This window comes from Jaculus jaculus, chromosome 18 (assembly GCF_020740685.1).
Source record: "Jaculus jaculus isolate mJacJac1 chromosome 18, mJacJac1.mat.Y.cur, whole genome shotgun sequence".
Classification (NCBI taxonomy): domain Eukaryota; kingdom Metazoa; phylum Chordata; class Mammalia; order Rodentia; family Dipodidae; genus Jaculus; species Jaculus jaculus.
Genome location: NC_059119.1, coordinates 26,292,565 through 26,313,258, shown reverse-complemented (window position 1 = coordinate 26,313,258; position 20,694 = coordinate 26,292,565). Strand labels below are relative to the sequence as shown.

General features: G+C 42.4%; 1 protein-coding gene across 3 annotated transcripts in view; it reads left to right on the top strand.

The window, feature by feature from the left end:
• Wapl (WAPL cohesin release factor) overlaps positions 1-20,694 on the top strand; it is a 109,517-nt gene that overhangs the window by 9,960 nt on the left and 78,863 nt on the right. For all 3 annotated transcript variants that reach the window (XM_045137340.1, XM_045137338.1, XM_045137339.1), the window contains exon 3: positions 14,148-15,188. In XM_045137340.1, the coding sequence (XP_044993275.1) occupies positions 14,148-15,188 (1,041 nt within the window). The remainder of the gene's footprint in view (positions 1-14,147; positions 15,189-20,694) is intronic.

Genomic DNA, 20,694 nt, shown 5'->3' with positions numbered 1-20,694 from the left:
GACTGGGGAATTAAACCTGAGTCCTTAGGCTTGGCGCAGGCAGTTGCTAAGCCTTCTCCAACCCCCAATTCCTTTATGTATTTATATTCAAAGAGAGAATGAGTGAGTGGTATGGGCATTCCAAGGCCTCCTGCCACTTCATACCAACTCCACATGCATGTGTCACTTTGTGCATCTGGTTTTACATGTACTGGGGAATTGAAATAAGCACTTTAACCCATAATGTCTTTAAAGATTTATTTATTTTTTTTTTACTTTTTTTTGTTTACTTTATTTATTTGAGAATGACAGAGAGAAAGAGGCAGAGATAGAGAGAGAGAATGGGCGCACCGGGCCTCCAGCCACTATAAATGAACTCCAGATGCATGCACCCCTTTGTGTATCTGGCTAACGTGGGTCCTGGGGAATCGAGCCTCGAACTGGGGTCCTTAGGCTTCACGGGCAAGCGCTAAACCGCCAAGCCATCTCTCCAGCCCTAAAGATTTATTTTTATTTATTTATTAGAGACCAACAGAGAGAATGGGCACACCAGGGCCTCAAGCCACTGAAAACAAACTCTAGACACTTGTGCCACCATGTGCACCTGGCTTATGTGGGACCTGGAGAATCCAACCTGGGTCCTTATGCTTGACAGGCATGCGCCTTAACCACTAAGCTAGCTCTCCAGCACTCCCGTAGTATCTTTAAAGTGGAATGTCTGCTCATTCACACCATTGTCCCCAACCCCGAGTTACATCTCACAGTGAAAAGAATCCAAGTGTGGGGGCTGGAGAAAAAAGGCTTAGTGGTTAAGGCTCTTGCCTGCAAAGCCTAAGGGACTCATGTTCGATTTCCAGGACCCACATAAGCCAGATGCACAAGGTGACGCATGTGTCTGGAGTATATGCGTCTGGAGTTTGTTTGCAGAGGCTAAAGGCCTTGGTGTGCCCATTCTCTCTGCCTTTCTGTTTTTTTTTTTTTTTTTTTCAAGGTAGGGTCTCATTATAGCCCAGGCTGACCTGGAATTCACTATGTAGTCTTAGGGTGGCCTCCTGTCTCTGCCTCCTGAGTGCTAAGATTAAAGGCATGCGCCACCAAGCCTGGCTCTACCTGCCTTTCTTTAATAAATAAATAAAAATATTTTTAAAAATCCTAGTGTTTAGACTGGCAGGAGATTCTAGTGTACCCATTCTTTGTTGCTCTCACTCTTGGAAATAACTAAAGGAAAAGAAATTCTAAGTACTTTTTTTTTTTTTTCCCCTCAAGGTAGGGTATCCGCTGGTTCAGGCTGGCCTGGAAATTACTGTGTAGTCCCAGGGTGGCCTTGAACTAACTCATAGTGATCCTTCTACCTCTTTCTCCTGAATGCTGGGATTATAGAGATGTGCCACCATGCTTGGCATCTTTTCTTTTTTGTTTTGTTGTTTCTGTTTGGAGGTAGGGCTTTGCTGTAGCCCAAACTTTACTTAAAATTTATGTGTGTTTGTGTGTGTGTGTGGTGGGGTCACCAGAGCCTCTTGCCAATGCAAACAGTTACCGGATGCATGCGCCACATTTTCTGTCTGGCTTTACATAGATGCTGGGAAATTGAACCCTAGGTTGGCAGGTTTTGCAAGCAAACACTTTTATTTTTTAGGTAGGGCCTCACTCTAATTCAGGATGATCTTGAATTCACTATGTAGTCTCAGAGTGGCCTAGAACTCATGGTGATCCTCCTACTTCTACCTCCCAAGTGCTGGGAATAAAGGCATGTACCATCACAACTGACTTTTTTTCTTTTTTAATATTTTTTGTTCATTTTTTATTTATTTATTTGAGAGTGACAGACACAGGGAGAAAGACAGATACAGGGAGAGAGAGAGGATGGGTGCGCCAGGGCTTCCAGCCAGTGCAAACGAACTCCAGACACATGCGCCCCTTGTGCATCTGGCTAACATGGGACCTGGGGAACCGAGCCTCGAACCGGGGTCCTTAGGCTTCATAGGCAAGCGCTTAACCGCTAAGCCATCTCTCTAGCCCCTGACTTTTTTTTTTTAAACAAGCAAACACTTTTAACTGCTTAGCCATCTACTCAGTCCTTTCTTTTTTTTAATGTTGGTTTTGTAGGTTTTTAATTGAATTTAATTATTTATTTATTTGACAGAAAAGGGGGGGGAGAGAGAGAGAAATGAGCATGCCAGGGCCTACAGCCACTGCAGACCAACTCCAGATGCATGTGCCCCCTTGCACATCTGGCTAGTGTGGGTCCTGGGGAATCGAACCTGGGTCCTTGGGCTTTTCAGGCAAACGCCTTAACTGCTAAGCCATCCCTCCAGCACCTCCCCTCCCCCCTTTTTTTTTCCTGAGGTATGGTCTCATTCTAGCCTTGGCTGACCTGGAATTCACTTGGTTGCCTCAGTAGTCTCAGGGTGGCCTTGAACTCAACAATGATCCTCCTACCTCTGCCTCCCAAGTGTTGGGATTAAAGGGATGTGCATCCACTCCTGGCTCTTTTAAGTATTTTTAAATGGGTAGTACTTTTGAAAATTGTGGCTGATTTGAAGAGGATATTCAGGGTGAGATCATGATTAAATAGAATGGTTGACATTTGTCACACCGATGCTTAATGGGTAAGGGAACCATTATCAACATTGTAAACTATGTGTTGGAACACCAGGAAAAGATGGTTTTTAAAATGTCCTAACCTTTTTTTTGTGTGTGTGTGTCTGTATTTGAGGTAGGGTTTTATTCTAGTTCAGGCTGACCTGGACTTCACTGTGTAGCCTCAGGGTGGCCTTAAAATCAAGGTGATCCTCCCACCTCTGCCTCCTGAGTGCTGGGATTAAAGGCATGCAAGTAGTGTACTCTAGATTATGTATGTCATTTTTTTTTTTCCAGCTCAGCTCCAGCAGGGTCTCTCAGTGAACTTGCAGCCCAAGTATGTGGAATCTTCAGCAGTAGGGTCTTACCATCTATTCCTGGTGGGAAACCAAGGGCTTCAGCTATGTCATTCATTTTATTTTATCTTATTTTTAAATTTTTTTGTTCTTATTTATTTATTTATTTGAGAGCGACAGACAGAGAAAGAGGCAGAGAGGGAGAGGGCATGCCAGGGCCTCCAGCCACTGCAAACAAACCCCAGACGTGTGTGCCTTTGTGGAGAATCAACCTCGAACCAGGGTCCTTAGGCTTCATAGGCAAGTGCTTAACCGCTAAGCCATTTCTCCAGTCCCATTTTATTTTATCTTATCTTATTTTATTTATTTGAGTGAGACAGAATATGTACCAGGACCCCCAGCCACTACAAACAAACTCCAGATGCATGCACTACCTTGTGTATCTGGCTTACGTGGGTCCTGGGGAACAAACCAAGGTCCTTTGGCTTTGCAGGCTGAGCCTTCTCTCCAGCCTTGTCATTCTTTTTAAAAGTTTTGTTATTTTCATTTATTTTATGAGAGAGAGGGAATGAATATGGGTGTGCCAGGCCATCTAGCCACTGTGGAATTAAACCTAGATTGTGAGGTTCTGCAGGCAAGTGCCTTAACCACTAAGCCATTTCTAGCCTCTTTCCTCCCCCCGTCTCTCTCTCTCTTTCTTCACTAAGCCTTCTCTCTAGCCTCATTCATTCATTCATTTATTAGTTCATTTATTTATTTATTTATTTTGGTTTTTCAAGATAGGGTTTCACTGTAGCACAGGCTGACCTGGAATTCACTGTTGTCTCAGGCTGGCCTTTAACTCACAGCTATCTTCCTACCTCTCCCTCCCTAGTGCTGGGATTAAAGGCATGCACTACCATGCTTGGCCTTTAAAAAAAATTTTTTTTTGTTCATTCTTATTTATTTGAGAGTGACAGACAGAGAAAGAGGCAGATAGAGAGAGAGAGAGAGAATGGGTGTGCCAGGGCTTTCAGCCCCTGCAAATGAACTCCAGATGTGTGCGCCCCCTTGTGCATCTGGCTAACGTGGGTCCTAGAGAATCGAGCTTGGAACTGGGGTCCTTAGGCTTCACAGGCAAGCGCTTAACCGCTAAGCCATCTCTCTAGACCATGCTTGGCCTTTCTAAAAATATATGTATTTTTATTTATTAGCAAGCAGAGAGAGAGAGAGAGAGAGAGAGAGAGAGGGAGGGAGGGGGGGGAGAGAAGAGAAGAGAAGAGAAGAGAAGAGAAGAGAAGAGAAGAGAAGAGAGACAGACACAGAGAGAATAGGTGCAACAGGGCCTGTAGCCACTGCCAACCAACTCCAGGTGCCTGTGCCCCTTGTGCATCTGGCTTATGTGGGTCCTGGGGAATTGAACCTGGGTCCTTTGGCTTCGTAGAAATGCCTTAACTGCTAAGCCATCTCTCCATCCCAGACCTTTTCTTTTTTAAAAAATACTTTTTTATTTGTTTGAGAGAGATGGGGAGGGAACGAGCCAAGACCCCCCAGCCACTGCAAACCAACTTCCGATGCATGTACTTGTGTATCTGGCTTGCGTGGATACTGTAGAATCTAACCTGGGTCCCTAGGATTCACAGGCAAGTGCCTTAACTGCTAAGCCATATCTGTAGCCCTCTTTATTTTTTGTTTGTATGTAATGTGGTAGTCAGTTATATTGAATGTGTTGTGCCCTTCCAGTCGGTGTCCCACCCACTTGCCTATGGTAGCCCAAATAGAAGGGCCCTTTGGCCTGTTCTCTTTTTTCTTTTTCCCCTTAGTCAGTGTCTTTCTCTAGCCCAGGCTGACCTGGAATGAGTCTCAGGCTGGCCTTGAACCTACCAATCCTTCTACTTTAGCCTTCTAAATGCTGGGACTAAAGGTATGCGCCACCATGCCTGGTCTGTTCACATTCTGAATCTCTACTGGTACCAGGTCTTGCTGTTTTTTGCATGTCGAGGCAATTAGTTCCCTGGTCTCTGCTCCCCTCTGTGGGACTGGTGTTAGGGGCATACCTGGCCATGCCTAGCTGTTTATGTGGGATCCCGAGGTTTAAGCCTTCATGCTTATACAGGAAATCCACTTAACCCCTGAGCCATTTCTCCAGCCCTGTCACAAATTCTTTAAAATCTAGCATCAAAGCTGGAGAGTTTAGTAGTTAAGGCGCTTGCCTGTGAACCCTACAGACCCAGATTTGCTTCCCTAGTACCCTCATAAGCCAGATGCACAAGGTGGTGCATGGGTCTGTAGTTGGTTCACAGTGGCTATTGGCCCTGGCACAACCATTCTCTGTCTGTCTCTTTCTCCCTGTCAAATAAATATTTTGTTCATTTTTTATTTATTTATTTGAGAGCGACAGACATAGGGAGAAAGACAGATAGAGGGAGAGAGAGAGAGAGAGAGAGAGAATGGGCGCACCAGGGCTTCCAGCCACTGCAAACGAACTCCAGACGCGTGCGCCTCCTTGTGCATCTGGCTAACGTGGGACCTGGGGAACCGAGCCTCGAACCGGGGTCCTTAGGCTTCACAGGCAAGCGCTTAACCGCTGAGCCATCTCTCTGGCCCCAAATAAATATTTTAAAATTTAGAATCCAGGGCTGAATGCATTAATGTGTTTTTATTCCTCCTATTCTTTTGCTTATCTATTTATTTATTTTGAGGCAGAGTCTATGTAGTCCCAGGCTGGCCTAGAACTCTCAGCAATTTTTCCCCCCAGGTAGGGTTTCACTATAGTCCAGGCTGACCACCTAGAATTCACTATGTAATCTCTGCCTCCCAATTAAAGGTTCTGTGCCACTACTCCGGGCTCACAGCAATCTGCCTACTTCAGCCTTCGGACTGCTGGATTAAAGGCATGCACCACCTTGCCTGGATTTTTGCCTTTTATGTGTAGTTATTTCCATTTTCCTTCTTTGTTAGCCTGGACTCTTGAAAAAAGTGTGCAAAGACTTATATTTCTGCTTGGCACACTTTTCTTTGCCAGCCAGCTGGGATTCAGTCTATATATCCTGCCAAATATTGAGATAACTATAGCATAGGCTCTTATTTGCATGACTGCTTTTGTAGCCAATAATTTTTTTTTTTTTCCATTTGCTTAAAGCTGTGTTGAGTATTTGTGTGAGCTTGAAGGATGGTATTAGGAAATTAAGAGCTCTGATTGTAGAGCTGAAGGTGATTTTCAGGAAAGGAAATAGAGTTTAAGTAGGCTAGAAACTTGTGATCTGAGATAAGAATGTCATGTACTCATTGGTTAAAGCATAGGTAATTAGTGAGAATTATTTTTTAAAAATCCTAAAAATAGAGTATCAGGGAGAGTCATTTGCCTTTAGATATTGAATATATTTCTTGTGTAGAATATATTTAAGTCATAACTCAAATTATCAGACTGTTTTTTTTCCCTTTATCTTGAGTCTCACTCTATCCAAGCCCTTTTATCATCTCTCCCCCCCCCCCCCCAGCTTTAGCTCAAGCGGACCTGGAATTCACTATGTAGTCTCAGGTTAGCCTCAAACCCACAGGGATCCTCCTACCTCTGCCTCATGAGTGCTGGGATTAAAGGCTTGTACCACCACACCTGGCCCTTTTTATCTTTTTAAAAAAATATTTTTATTTATATTTATTAGAGAGAGAAAGAGGCAGAGTGGGGGAGAGAGGGAGGGTGGGATAGAATGAGCATGCCAGGCCTTCTAGGCACTGCATGGAACTTAATCGCACCACCTTGTGCATTTGGCTTACAAAAGCACCTTAACTGCTAAGCCATCTTTCTAGCCCTTGACCTTTTAATTTTTATTATTTATTTGCAGAGAGACAGAGAGAGAGAGAGAGAGAGAGAGAGGGAGGGAGGGAGGGAGGAAATGAATATGAATAGTCATACCAGAGTCTCTTGCTACTGCAAACGAACTCCAGACACATGCACCACTTTGTGCATCTGGGTTTACGTGGATATTGAGGAATTGAACCTGGTCCATTAGACTTTTTAAGCAAGCACCTTCAACCACTGAGCAATTTCTCTAGTCTCCCACTTCCTACCCCCCCCACCCCAGGTAGGTTTCCACTTGAGTTCAGGTTGTCTTTGAACTCTTGGAGGTTCTCATACCTTAGTCTCTGAAGTGCTGGGATTAAAGATGTGAGTCACCATGCCTGGCTCAATTCACTTTTTTTAAAAAATATGTTTATTTATTTATTTGATATAGAGAAAGAGAATGGCATGCCAAGGCCTCCAGCCACTGCAAATGTACTCCAAATCCATGTGCCACCTTTGGTATCTGGCTTACGTGGGTCCTGGGGAATTGAACCTGGGCCCTTTGGCTTTGCAGGCAAGCGTGTTAGCCACTAAGTCATTCCTCCAACCCTCAATTTAGTTTTTTTTTTTTTTTTTTTTCAAGGTAGGGTCTCACTGTAGCCCAGGCTGACCTGGAATTCACTGTGGAGTCTCAGGGTGGCCTTGAACTCATGGCAATCCTCCTACCTCTGCCTCCCGAGTGCTGGGATTAAAGGTATGCACCACCACGCCTGGCTTTTTGTTCATTTTTATTTATTTATTTGAGAGTGACACACAGAGAATGGGCACACCAGAGCTTCCAGCCACTGCAAATAAACTCCAGATGTGTGTGGCCCCTTGTGCATCTAGCTAACATGTGTCCTGGGGAATCTAGCCTTGAACCAGGGTCCTTAGTCTTCACAGGCAAGTGATTAACTGCTAAGCCATCTCTCCAACTTTTTTTTTTTTTTTTTTTTTTTGTGGGAGGGTCTTACTCGGGTCCAGGCTGACCTGGAATTAACTATGTAGTTTCAAGGTGGCTTTGAACTTATAGCAATCCCAAGTGCTGGGATTAAAGGCATGTGCAGCCATGCCTGGCTACCAGCCCATATATTTAAAAAAAATTTTTATTTATTTATTTTCAATTTTTTTCTTCAAATTTTTATTAAAAACTTGCATGATTATAAAAAATACCCCATGGCAATACCCTCCCTCACCCTACTTTCCCCTTTGACACTATTCTCCATCATATTCCCTCCCCATCTCAGTCAGTCTCTTTTATTTTGACATCATGACCTTTTCTTCCTATTATGGTCTTGTGTAGGTAGTGTCAGGCATGGTGAGGTCATTGATATCCAGGCCATTTTGTGTCTGGGGGAGCACATTGTAAGGAGGCCTACCCTTCCTTTGGCTCTACGTTCTTTTCGCCACCTTTCCCGCAATGGACCCTGAGCCTTGGAAGGTGTGATAGAGATAATGCAGTGCTGAGCACTCCTGTCACTTCTTTCCAGCACCATGATGCCTTCTGAGTCATCCCAAAGTCACTGCCATCTGAAAAGAGAAGATTCTCTACCAAAAGTGAGAGTAGCATTAATATAAGCGTATGAACATTAAGAGAAGTGCTTACTGGGCAGTTGATAAACATAGAATATACATTTAGGCAGACAGCAGCAGACGTTACACCCTTAGGGCTCATGACTATACCCGTTTTAAGTTTTCAGTGGCATGTGCCACTTTGTGCATCTGGCTTAATATGGGTCCTGAGGAATTGACCTTGGGTCCTTAGGCTTCTTAGGCAATCGCCTTAATTGATAAGCCACCTCTCCAGCCCCTCCCCCCCTTTTTATTGGTTTCTTAAGGTAGGGTCTCACTCTAGCCCAGGCTGACATGGATTCACTATGTAGTCTCAGGGTGGCCTTGAACTCATGGCTATCTTACCTCTGCCTCCCTAGTGCTGGGATTAAAGGTGTGCAACACCATGCCTGGCTATTTATTTACTTTTTTGAGAGGGAGGGTAAGAATGGGTGTGCCTGGGCCCACCACGTGCATCTGGCTTACATGTGTTCTGGGGAATGGAACCTGGGTTGTTAGGTTTTGCAGATAAGTGCTTCAACCTCTAAGCCATCCCCCAGCCCTATTTCAACATTTTTATGTGAATGCTAGGGATTGAAATCTGGCCCTTAGGCTTGCCAGCTGAGCTATATCCCAGCCTTAAGTACAGTTTTCTCAAAAAAAAAAAAAGAAAAACTTTCTTTAAAAATTCTAAAATTAGTTTTGTTTACATATTTTTCCAGCATGTAATCTACAAATGCTGAGAGAATTAATCATAATACTAAACTATGTGCAATCACCATATTTTTTTTAATATGCATGTGTTCATTTGAGTGAATGTGGGTGTGGGTGCATCTGTGGAGGACAGAAGAAAACCTCAAATGTTGATCCTTGTCTTCCACCTTGTTTGAAGCAGTATCTCTCTTGATATTTTTCATTCCATAAACCAGGTTAGCTGTCTTGTGAGCTTCATTATTCTCTTGCCTCTGCCTCTGCCTCTGCCTCTTGTCTTGTGTTAGAAGCCCTGGGATTACAGACACCTGTGCTACATGTCTAACTTCACATGGGTTCTGGGATCAAAACTCAGGTTGTCAGGCTTGTACAGCAAGTACTGTTATAAACTATACCATCTCTTACTTGGAAAGGTAAAAAATTAGATATTTCTAATAAAATTTAAGATAGTAAAAATGTTTCCCAAGTATACAGTGAATAGCCAGGTTGAAATTTACAGGTTTTATTTTTATTTTTTGAGATAGGCCCTTTCTCTCCTTTTCTTCTTTTGTTTTTCAAGGTAGTGTCTTGCTGTATGTAGCCAGGCATACCTGGAATTCACTGTGTAATCTTAGCGTGGCCTTGAACTCATCAGATTCTCCTACCTCTACTTCCTAAGTGCTGGGATTGAAGGCATGTGCCACCATGCCAGGCTAGATTTACAGTTAATGTTTTTTTGTTTTTTTTAATAGGTAGGGTCTCACTCTAGCCCAGGCTGACCTTGAATTCACTCTGTATTCTCAGGGTGGCCTTGAACTCAAAGTTGTATGCCACCACAACATTTGGCTAGATTTACAGTTTTGTTTGATGTATATTAATAGCTACTGTAGTTAGCCACTTATGTACCAGAACAACAATTAAAACTTCTTTGAAGCTATGTGGCTTTTAGGACTAGAAAAAGTAGAAATATCTAGAAAAACTTAATCCTTTGGACAGATTTCTAGACAGAACTACCATGCCATTTGAGCAGTCCTATGCCAGGTAAATATATGCGTTGCTAGGAAGGCTTAGATAAATTATATCAAACTGATTTAAGTTCTACTACATTTATTTTTTAAATTTAGGCATAGTCACTTGAGAAGCCTAAATGTCATTCTTGATTCAATTTCTTTTTCTTTTTTTTTTTTTTAATATTTTTTGTTTATTTTTATTTTTTTATTTGAGAGCGGCAGAGAGAGAGAGAGAATGAGAATGGGCATGCCAGGGCCTCCAGCCATTGCAAAACAAACTCCAGATGCGTGCACCCCTTTGTGCATCTGGCTAACGTGGGCCTTGGGGAATGGAGCCTTGAACCGAGATCCTTAGGCTTCACAGGCAAGCGCTTAACTGCTAAGCCATCTCTCCAGCCCTCAATTTCCCTCCCTCCCTCCCTCCCTCCCTCCCTCCCTCCCTCCTCCCTCCCCCCTCCCTCCCCCCCCCCCCCCCCCCCCCCCCCCCCCCCCCCCTCCCTCCCTCCCTCCCTCCCTCCCTCCCTCCCTCCCTCCCTCCTTTCTTTCTTTCTTTCTTTCTTTCTTTCTAGTTTTGAGGAAGGCTGTCACTGTAGCCCAGGCTAAACTAGAATTCCCTATGTAGTCTCAGGCTGGCCTCATGGTGATCCTCCTACCTCTGCCTCCTGAGTGCTGGGGTTAAAGGCATGTGCCACCATACTTGGCTAATTTCTTTTGTTTAAAATATTTTATTTTTTGGTTGCTGGAGAGATTATAGTCATCTCTAGTGGTTAAAGTGCTTGTCTACAAAGCCAAGGGACCATCTCAGATAAATAAAAATAAAAAAAATATTTTATGTTGGGTCTGGAGAGATGGCTTAATGGTTAAGGTGTTTGCCTGCAAAGCCGAAGGATCCCAGTTCAACTCTCCATGGCCCACATAAGCCAGATGCACAAGGGGTTTTGTCTGGATTTTGTGTGCAGTGGCTGGAGGTCTTGGTGTGCCCATTCATTTTCTCTCTCTCTGTCTCTTTCTCTCTCTTCCTCTTTCTCTCTCTCAAATAAAATATAATAAAAATTATTTTTATTTATTTGAGAGAGAGAGGAAGTAGAGAAAGAATGAAAATGGGTTTACTAAAGCCTCCAGTAACCACATGGCCTCAAACTCAAGAATCCTCCTACCTCGGCCTCCTGAGTGCTGGGATTAAAGGTATGTGCCACCTCACCTGCTTTTTTAAACTTTAAAGAAATTATTTGTAAGCTGGGGTTGGTGGCGCATACCTTTAATTCCAGCACTCAAGGGTGAGGTAGGAGGATCGCTGTGAGTTCGATGCTATCCTGAGACTATGTAGCAAATTCCAGATCAGCCTGAGCTAGGGGGAGACCATACCTTGAAAAACTCAAAAACAAAACAAAATTATTTGCAAATGAGGCAGTGGGAGAAATAGGTGCACCAGGACCTCCAGCTGTCAAACAAACTGCAGATGCATATTCCACTTTGTGCATCTGACTTCACATGGGTACTGAGGAAACAAACCTGGGTCATTGGGCCTCAAGGCCATCCTGAGACTACATAGTGAATTCCAGGTCAGCCTGAGCTAGAGTGAGACCCTACCTTGACAAACCAAAAACAGAAAAGTTTGTATTGACAGTATTCCATACATAGTCACATACAACAGAACCCTCCCATCACCCTCTTCTGTTTGCCCCTTTCTTTTTTTAATTTTTTTAAATTTTTTTTTATGAAGCGAAGGACATTTATTTGAAGCTTACAGATTCAGAAGTTCCATAATGGCAGAAGAAGTTGGCCTGCTCTTACAGGAATAGGAGGGGTGGGGGTAGGGGAGGGAGGAGCCACACCACACAGCATACTTCAGGACGTCCAGGCACTTTGCATATCTTTAGATTGGAAATTCAAATCCATCACCACACCTTAGGGCTGGACCCTAAGATTCTCCCAGTGACACTTCCTCCAGCCAAGTAGCTGGAAAGTCAGGAAGTTTTAATAAACTTCTGAATCTATTGGGGGCATTTATTCAGACTACCACACCATATAAACCAGATGTACAAGGGTGTTTGCCCCTTTCTTATAGATGCTGCCTCTCCATTGAATTCCTTCTTTCCAGCTAGTCCTTCTGTATTTTTTTTTGGTAGGGTCATGTTCTAGCTCAGGCTGACTTTGAATTCACTATGTAGTCCTAGCCTTAATGCACAGTGATCCTCCCTCCTATCTCTTGAGTGCTGGGATTAAAGGTATGTGCCCGGCTCCTTTCTTTTTTTCTTTCTTCGAGGTGGGGTCTCACTCTAGCTCAGGCTGACTTGGAATTCACTATGTAGTCTCAAGGTGGCCTAGAACTCACTGCGATCCTCCTACCTCTGCATCCCAAGTGTTGGGATTAAAGATGTGCACCATCACACCCAGCAACATTTACTTACTTCTTTACTTTTTTAAAAAATATTTTTGGGGCTGGAGAGATGGCTTAGCAGTTAAGCGCTTGCCTGTGAAGCCTAAGGACCCCGGTTCGAGGCTCGCTTCCCCAGGTCCCACGTTAGCCAGTTGCACAAGGGGGTGCACGCATCTGGAGTTCGTTTGCAGTGGCTGGAAGCCCTGGTGCGCACATTCTCTCCCTCTCCCTCTGTCTTTCTCTCTGTGTCTGTCGCTCTCAAATAAATAAATAAAAAATGAACCAAAAAAAAGTATAAAAAATATTTTTGTATTTTTAAAAATTTATTTATTTGAGAGTGACAGAGAGAGAAAGAGGGAGAGAGAGAGAGAATGGGCACGCCAGGGCCTCCAGCCACTGCAAACTAACTCCAGATGCATGTGCCCCCTTGTGCATCTGGCTAATGTGGGTCCTGGGGAATCGAGCCTCTAACCAGGGTTCTTGTGCTTCACAGGCAAGTGCTTAACCGCTAAGCCATCTCTCCAGTCCTACTTATTTACTTTCTTATTTATTTATTTATTTATTATGTGTTTATTTGAGAATGACAGAGAGAGAAAGAGGCAGATTGAGAGAGAGAATGGGCACTCCAGGGCCTCCAGCCACTGCAAACAAACTCCAAACCATGCTCCCCCTTGTGCATGTATCTCACTTAAGTGGGTACTGAGGAATTGAGCCTTGAACCATGGTCCTTAGGCTTCACAGACAAGTGCTTAATCACTAAGCTATCTCTCCAGCCCCTGCAAAATTTTTAAAAAATTTTATTTATGTGAGCTGGGTGAGGTGGCACATGCCTTTAATTCCAGAGGTAGGAGGATCGCTGTAAGTTCAAGGCCACCCTGAGACTCCATAGTGAATTCCAGGTCAGGCTGAGCTAGAGTGAGACCTGACCTTGGAAAAGCAAAATAAATAAATAAATATTTTATTATTATTAGAGAGAGAGAGAGAGAGAGAGAGAGAGAGAAAGAATATGGGTGGGCCAGGGCTTCCAGCCAGTGCAAACTCAAGATAACATGAGTCACCTAGTACATCCGACTTATGTGGGTCCTGAAAAATCGAAGAGTTCCTTTGGCTTTGCAGGCAAGCATCTTAACTGCTGATCCCACTTTTTGTTTTTCGAGGTAGTGTGTCACGTTAGCTCAGGCTGACCTGGAATTCACTATGGAGTCTCATGGTGGCCTCCATCTCATGGTGACCCTCCTGCCTCTGCCTCCCAAGTGCTGGGATTAAAGGCATGGGCCCCAACACCCACCTCCACAATTTTTATGTATGTTCAAAATGTGTTTTGAACAGTTACCTGGGCTACTTTGTCTTATTTTCATAATGCTGCTGCAATATTTTTTGAAATTAGTGTAACAGCTTTTTTAAAAAAAATTTTTTAATTTGATTTATTTGAGAGAGATGGGGGGGGGGATCAGAAAGACAGAATGGTCATGCCAGGGCCTTTAGCTGCTGCAAAGACAAGAGCTGTCTTGTGTATTGCTTTCATGGATCCTGGGGAATCAAATCTGGCTTCTTTGGCTTTGCATGCAAACACCTCCACTGTTATGTCATACCTCCTGTTTCTAGTGTAACAGTTTTAAGAGACTTTGTTGCGCCTATAGGGGGATAGGTCTCTAGAATACATGAAAATAATATATACTGACAAGATAGGAGGAGAATGAGTGACTTGTAAACATTGATTTCTTTACAATTTGAAATTATTGCAATTATTTCAAGATTAGTTGATTCTGTATTACTTACTATCCAGATATCCTTATTTACTAATTTGTATATTAATGTCATTTATATTTTTATCCTGATGCATTTTCTCATTTCTATAGATAAAATGGAGAATTTTAGCGAAGAACATGAAAAAAATAGTCACCATTTTTACAAAAATGCTGAAGATAATACTAAGAAACCCAACACAGAAACCATAGTGGCTTCTGGATACAAAGGTGACGAGATTAAGGAAACAAATGATGTTTGGAACTCCCAGTTTGGGAGATCAGAATCTCCATCTGAAATTTCTCCCGTCAAAGGATCTGTAAGAACTGGTTTATATGAATGGGATAATGATTTTGAAGATATCAGATCAGAAGACTGTATTTTAAGTTTGGATAGTGATCCTCTTTTGGAGATGAAGGAAGAAGATTTTAAAAATCGATTGGAAAATCTAAATGAAGCCATTGATGAAGATATTGTACAAAGTGTTCTTAGGCCAAGTAACTGTAGGACGTACTGTAGGGCCAATAAAGCAAAATCCTCCCAAGGAACATCGAATTTTGATAAGCTGTTGGATGGCGCCAATCAGGCCTTAGCGAAAGCAAACAGTGAAGCAAGTAAAGATGGCCTGAATCAGGCAAAGAAAGGTGGTGTAAGTTGTGGGACCAGTTTTAGAGGGACACTTGGCCGGACTAGAGATTACACTGTTTTACATCCGTCTTGCTTGTCCGTTTGTAATGTTACCATACAGGATACTATGGAGCGCAGCATGGATGAGTTCACTGCATCCACTCCTGCAGATTTAGGAGAGGCAGGCCGTCTCAGAAAAAAGGCAGATATTGCAACTTCTAAGACCACTACTAGATATCGACCTAGTAATACTAAATCTAAAAAGGATGTTAAGCTTGAATTTTTTGGTTTTGAAGATCATGATGAGACAGGAGGTGATGAAGGAGGTTCTGGGAGTTCTAATTATAAAATTAAATATTTTGGCTTTGATGATCTCAGTGAAAGTGAAGATGATGAAGATGATGACTGTCAAGTGGAAAGAAAGACAAGTAAAAAAAGAACTAAAACAGCTCCATCACCCTCCTTGCAGCCTCCTCCTGAAAGCAATGAGAATTCCCAGGATGGTCAGTCTAGCACTAATAATGCAGGTAAGAATTTAAAAACTGTGCTCATGTGTGTGTGTATGAAATGTGTTTAGCAGCTTAGATTCTTTCCTAGGTACTCAATATTATATTAACGTTGTAATATAATTTCATTGTATTAACTTCTATTTAGAACCCACAGAGTACTTTATTCCAAAGTTCTAAATGTTTATAATTAGGTCCCAAATGTAGACTGGGAAGTCTTTCTTTGTGTTTTTCCTTTTGGATTAATTGTATTTTCGAGGTGGAGGTCTCAGTCTAGCTCAAGATGACATGAAACTCACTCAGTACTTCAGCTTGCCTCTGGCTCACAGGGATCCTCCTACCTCTGCCTCCTGAGTGCTAGGATTAAAGACATGTGCCACCATACCTGGTTTACTTAGGTTGTAGGTTTTTTAAATTTATTTTTGTTTAATTTATTGGAGAGAAACAGGCAAGTGTGTGTGTGTGTGTGTGTGTGTGTGTGTGTGAGAGAGAGAGAGAGAGAGAGAGAGAGAGAGAGAGAGAGAGAGAATATGAAAATGAATATGGGTGTGCCAGGGCCTCCAGCCACTGCTGACAAACTCCAGACCCATATGCCACATTGTGCATCTGGCTTACATGGGTCCTGAGAAATATATTTTTGGTCGTTTGGCTTTGCTGGCAAGTGCCTTAAACATTAAGCCATGTCTCCAGCCATTCCTTGTGTGTGTTTTAATAAAATTATTTGTTTTTATTTATTTAATAAAAAATGAGCATACCAGGCACTTTAACCACTGCAAATGAACTCTTCTTTTTAATTTTTTTATTAGAGAGAAAGAATTACGAAGATAGAAAGAGAGAATAGGTTTGCCAGGACCGCTAGCCTTTGCAAACGCACCATGTACATCTGGCTTATGTGGGCCCTGGGGAATCCAGCCTGGGTCCTTTGGCTTTGTAGGCAAGCATCTTAACCACTAAGCCATCTCTTCAGTCCAAATATTTTATTTTACTTATTTGCAAGCAGAGAGAAATAGAAGAGAGATAGAATGGGTGTGCCAGGACCTCTAGCCACTGTAAACTCTACAGGCATATACCACTTTGTGCATCTGGCTTTATGTGGGTACTGGAGAATTGAACCTGGGTTTTTAGGCTTTGCAGGAAAACACCTTAATAGCTGAGCCATCTCTTCATGCTCCCCTCCTGCTTTTTTTGTTTGTTTGTTTGTTTTCTGACCTGAAGTTGACTATGTAGTCTCAGGGTGGCTTTGAACTCACAGTGATCCTCCTACCTCTACCTTGTGAGTGCTGGGATTAAAACTGTGTGCCACCATGCCCTGCTGTCCATCCACTTTTAAACTTTTTTAAAAATTTACTTTTATTTATTGATTTGAGAGCAAAAAAAAAAAAAAGGAATGGGCATGCCAGGTCCTTTAGCCACTGCAAACGAACTCCAGATGCATGTGCCATTGTGTGCAGCTAGCTTATATGGGAACTGGGGAATTGAACTTGGATCCTTAGGCTTCTTTGCAGGCAAATGCCTTAACTGATAAGCCATGTCTTAAGCTCCTCTTTTAAACTTTTTTTTTTTTTTCCTTTTTGGTTTTTTGAGGTAGGGTTGCACTCTAGTCCAGTCTGACCTGGAATTGCCAGGCCTTCTTGCTACTGGAAATGAACTCCAGATGCATGCGCCATCTTGTGCATCTAGTATTATGTGGGTACTGGGGAATTGAACCTGGGTGCTTTGGCTTTGTCAGCAAGCGCCTTAATCACTAAGCCATCTCTCCAGCCCTAAAAAAATACTTTTATTAGAGAAAGAGTTGAAAGCAAAATGCGCCTCTTGCCACTAGAAATGAATGCCAGATACATGCTCTGCTTTGTGCGTTTGGATTTATGCAGAAATGGGACAATTGAACCAGGGTCAGCAGGCTTTACAAGCAAGGGCCTTTTAACCGATGAGCCATCTCCTAAGCCCCCTCATTTGTGTCTTAAATCAGTGATTAGTTCTTAAAACAAAACAAAACAAAAATAAACCTCCTTCTCTGTTTGGTTTTTGAGTGTCAAACCCAGTGCCTCACACATGCTGGACACATTAAGATGTGTCCTAGCTCAGCATATGAGAATATTTATTTATTTGCAAGCAGAAGAGAGACAGATAGAATGGGTGCGCCAAACAAAGCCTGTAGTCACTGCAAAGGAACTCCAAATGCATGCGTCCCTGTGCATCTGGCTTTTTGTGGGTGCTGAAGAACCGAAACCGGGTTGTTAGGCTTTGCAGATCTCTCCAGTTCTGATAGACCTGCAACTCACTCTAGTTTCAGGGTGGCCTCAAACTCATGGTGATCCTTCCACCTCTGCTTCCTGGTACCTGAATACTTTTTTTTTTTTTTTTTTTGGTTTTTCAAGGTAGAGTTTCACTCTAGCTCATGCTGACCTGGAATTGACTGTGGAGTCTCGGGGTGGCCTCGAACTCATGGTGATCCTCCTGCCTCTGCCTCCTGAGTGCTGGGATATTAGGCATGTGCCACCACGCCCAGCCAATTTTTTTTTTTTTTTTTTTTTTTAGAGGGAGAAACAAAGGTAAGATCCTGAGAGAGAATAAGTATGGGCATGCCAGGGCCACCTTGCTACTGTAAATGAACTCTAGATGCATGTGCCACTTTGTTCATCTAGCATTATGTAAGTACTGGGCTATTGAACCAGAGCCATTAGGCTTTGCAAGAACCTTTAGCCTCTGAGCATTCTCTCTAGCCCTAGAGAAAATTAAATTTAAATCTTTTGTAATTGGCTTAAAACTAATAATATTTAAGACATTCTCAAATCCTCTTAAATTGATTTCATAAGGTTGAGTAGAGCTAGGTAAGTACTAAAAAGTAAAAAGTTACTCAGGATTGTAGGCTCAGTGATGAAGTCTTCGAAGAGTTCTGTCTCTGTCGAAACAAATGAAACAGGTTAGTTCTATAATAAAGTCTTGACTTGACAAAGGCTTTGTGTAATGGATTCAGTATTGAGTGAGAAGAATATGTGAAGGCTTCTGGACTATAGTGTTTCTTAACCAAATGCAGCTTTCTTTGGTTGCTTTATTTGTTGAATAAAGCTTTTGTACTGTAAGGGTTATGGAAGTGGTGTCATTGTGGAGAATTAGAATAATTAAAAGTCTTTAATCCTAGCACTGGGAAGCTGAGGTAGGAGGATCCCTGTGAGTTTCAGGTCAGCCTGAGGTAGAACAAGACCCTATCTCAATAAGTAAATAAACAAATAAATAAATTTTAAAAATTACAGGACTAATAAAAGTGTTCACTAATCCTTATCATGCATGACACTACCTACTGCTTTGCTTTATTTGACCTAAAAATAGTTTTGCTTATTTGGAGTTGTGCATGTGGCATGTGCTGTACCCATGAGCTATACTGTTCAGCCCCAGGCTAGAGTCATTCTTGGTTTAAAAACTTAGATGAAAACAGGGGACTCAGCTGGGTGTGGTGGCACATGCCTTTAATCCCAGCACTTGGGAGGCAGTAGTAGGAGGATTGTCATGAGTTTGAAGTCACTGTGAGAGTACATAGTGAATTCCAGGTCAGCTTGGGCTACAGTGAGACCCTACCTCAAAAAAAGGTTGGGTGGACTCTCACCATTGACAAGAAGAGCTGGTTGGAGAGATAACTCAGTGGTTCAGGTGCTTGCCTGCAAAGCCTAACAGACCAGATTCATTCCCCAGTCCCATGTAAAGTCAGATGCTCAAGGTGGTGCATGCATCTGGAGTTCCTTTGCACAGCTAGAGGCCATGGTATGTTCATTTTCTCTGTTTCTGCTTACAAATAAATAATTAAAAAAAAATAAAAAAGAACAGCCAGGTGTGATGGTGCACACTTTTAATCCCAGCACCTGGGAGGCAGAGGTAGAGGATCAATGTGCATTCCAGGCCCCCCTGAGACTACACAGTGCATTCTATATAGCCTTGGTTAGAACAAGACCCTACCTTGGAAAAAAAAAAAGATATTGTTGGAATTTATCCAGTGTTGTCTTGAATCTTGAATCTCTTCTAGAGAACTAAAGCTTCAGAATTCTTAGGTACTGAGATCTGGTAGGTGATGGCTACTGTAGTTTGTTCCATGCTTTGGCTAACATGGGATAGCAGTTTTTCCAATTTGCAATTGAAAATCTTTGGGTAATAATAAAACTGCTTAAATTTTAAGATATAAAACTAGACTCATTCTTGGAAATAAATTTGACGCTATACCCAGGCTGACCTGGAATTCACTATGTAGTCTCAGGATGGCCTTGAACTCCTCTTATCTCTGCCTCCTGAGTGCTGGGATTAAAGGTGTACACCACCACACCTGCCTCTTTTTTTTTTTTTTCCCTCCAAGGTAGGGTTTCACTTTAGCTCAGGCTGACCTGGAATTCACTATGTGGCTAGTTCTATTTAAATTTTTTTGTTTTTTTCTTTTTATTTAAAAAAAAAAAATTAAACATTTGTTTGTTTGTTTTTGTTTTTTTGATGTAGGGTCTCACTCTGGCCAAAGCTGACCTAGAATTAACTATGTAGTCTCTGGGTGGCCTCATACTCGTGGTGATCCTTCCCCCTCTGCTCCCAAGTGCTGGGATTAAAGGTGTGTGCCACCATGCCCAGTTTAAATTTATTTTTAATAGACAGAGGGGGCTAGAATGGCTGTGACAGGGCCTGTACCCACTGTAAAAGAACTCCAGATGCATGTACCACCTTGAGCATCTGGCTTACATGCAACCTGGAGAATCAAACCTTAGTCCTCGGGCTTTGCTGGCAAGAGTCTTAACCACTAAGCCATCTCACCAGCCTGTTGTTTTTGGTTTTTCAAGGTAGGGTCTCTAGCTCAGGGTGACCTGGAATTTACTATGTAGTCTTAGGGCGGCCTCGAACTCTCTGCTTCCTGAGATTAAAGACACATGCACCACCACACTCAGCTATTTTTAAAAATTTAAAGAAATATTTATTTATTAGAGATAAAAAGGCAAATAGAGAATGGGTATATCAGGGCCTCCATCCAATGCAAATGAACTCCAGACACGTGCTACCTTTTACATCTTGCTTTTACATGGATATTGGGGAATCAAGCCTGCATCCTTTGGTCTTGCTGACAGGCACCTTAATTGCTGAGCCATCTCTCCAGTCAGATGTTTTTCCTTTTATTTATTTATTTGCAAGCAGAAATAGAAGAGTGACAGAGAATGGCCGCGGCAGGGCCCTCAGTAATTCTGGCTTACATGGGTGTTGGGGAATCAAATCTAGATCCTTTAGGTTTTCAGGCAAGTGCCTTAACCACTAAGTCATCTCTCCAGGTCAAAACCCTAATTTTTGCCAAAGATAGTTCTTTCTCTCTGTCTCTGCATATGTAATATGTATATACTTATATACTAAATACTAAAAATTATATGTACACATTTTGTAGTGTGTATATGTACATATTATAGAATACTTTTTTTGTAATTTATTTTGTTTGTTTAGACATTGTCTTGCTATCTAATTCAGGCTGGACTTAAACTTGGGATCCTCCTGATTTAGGTTCCCAAATGCT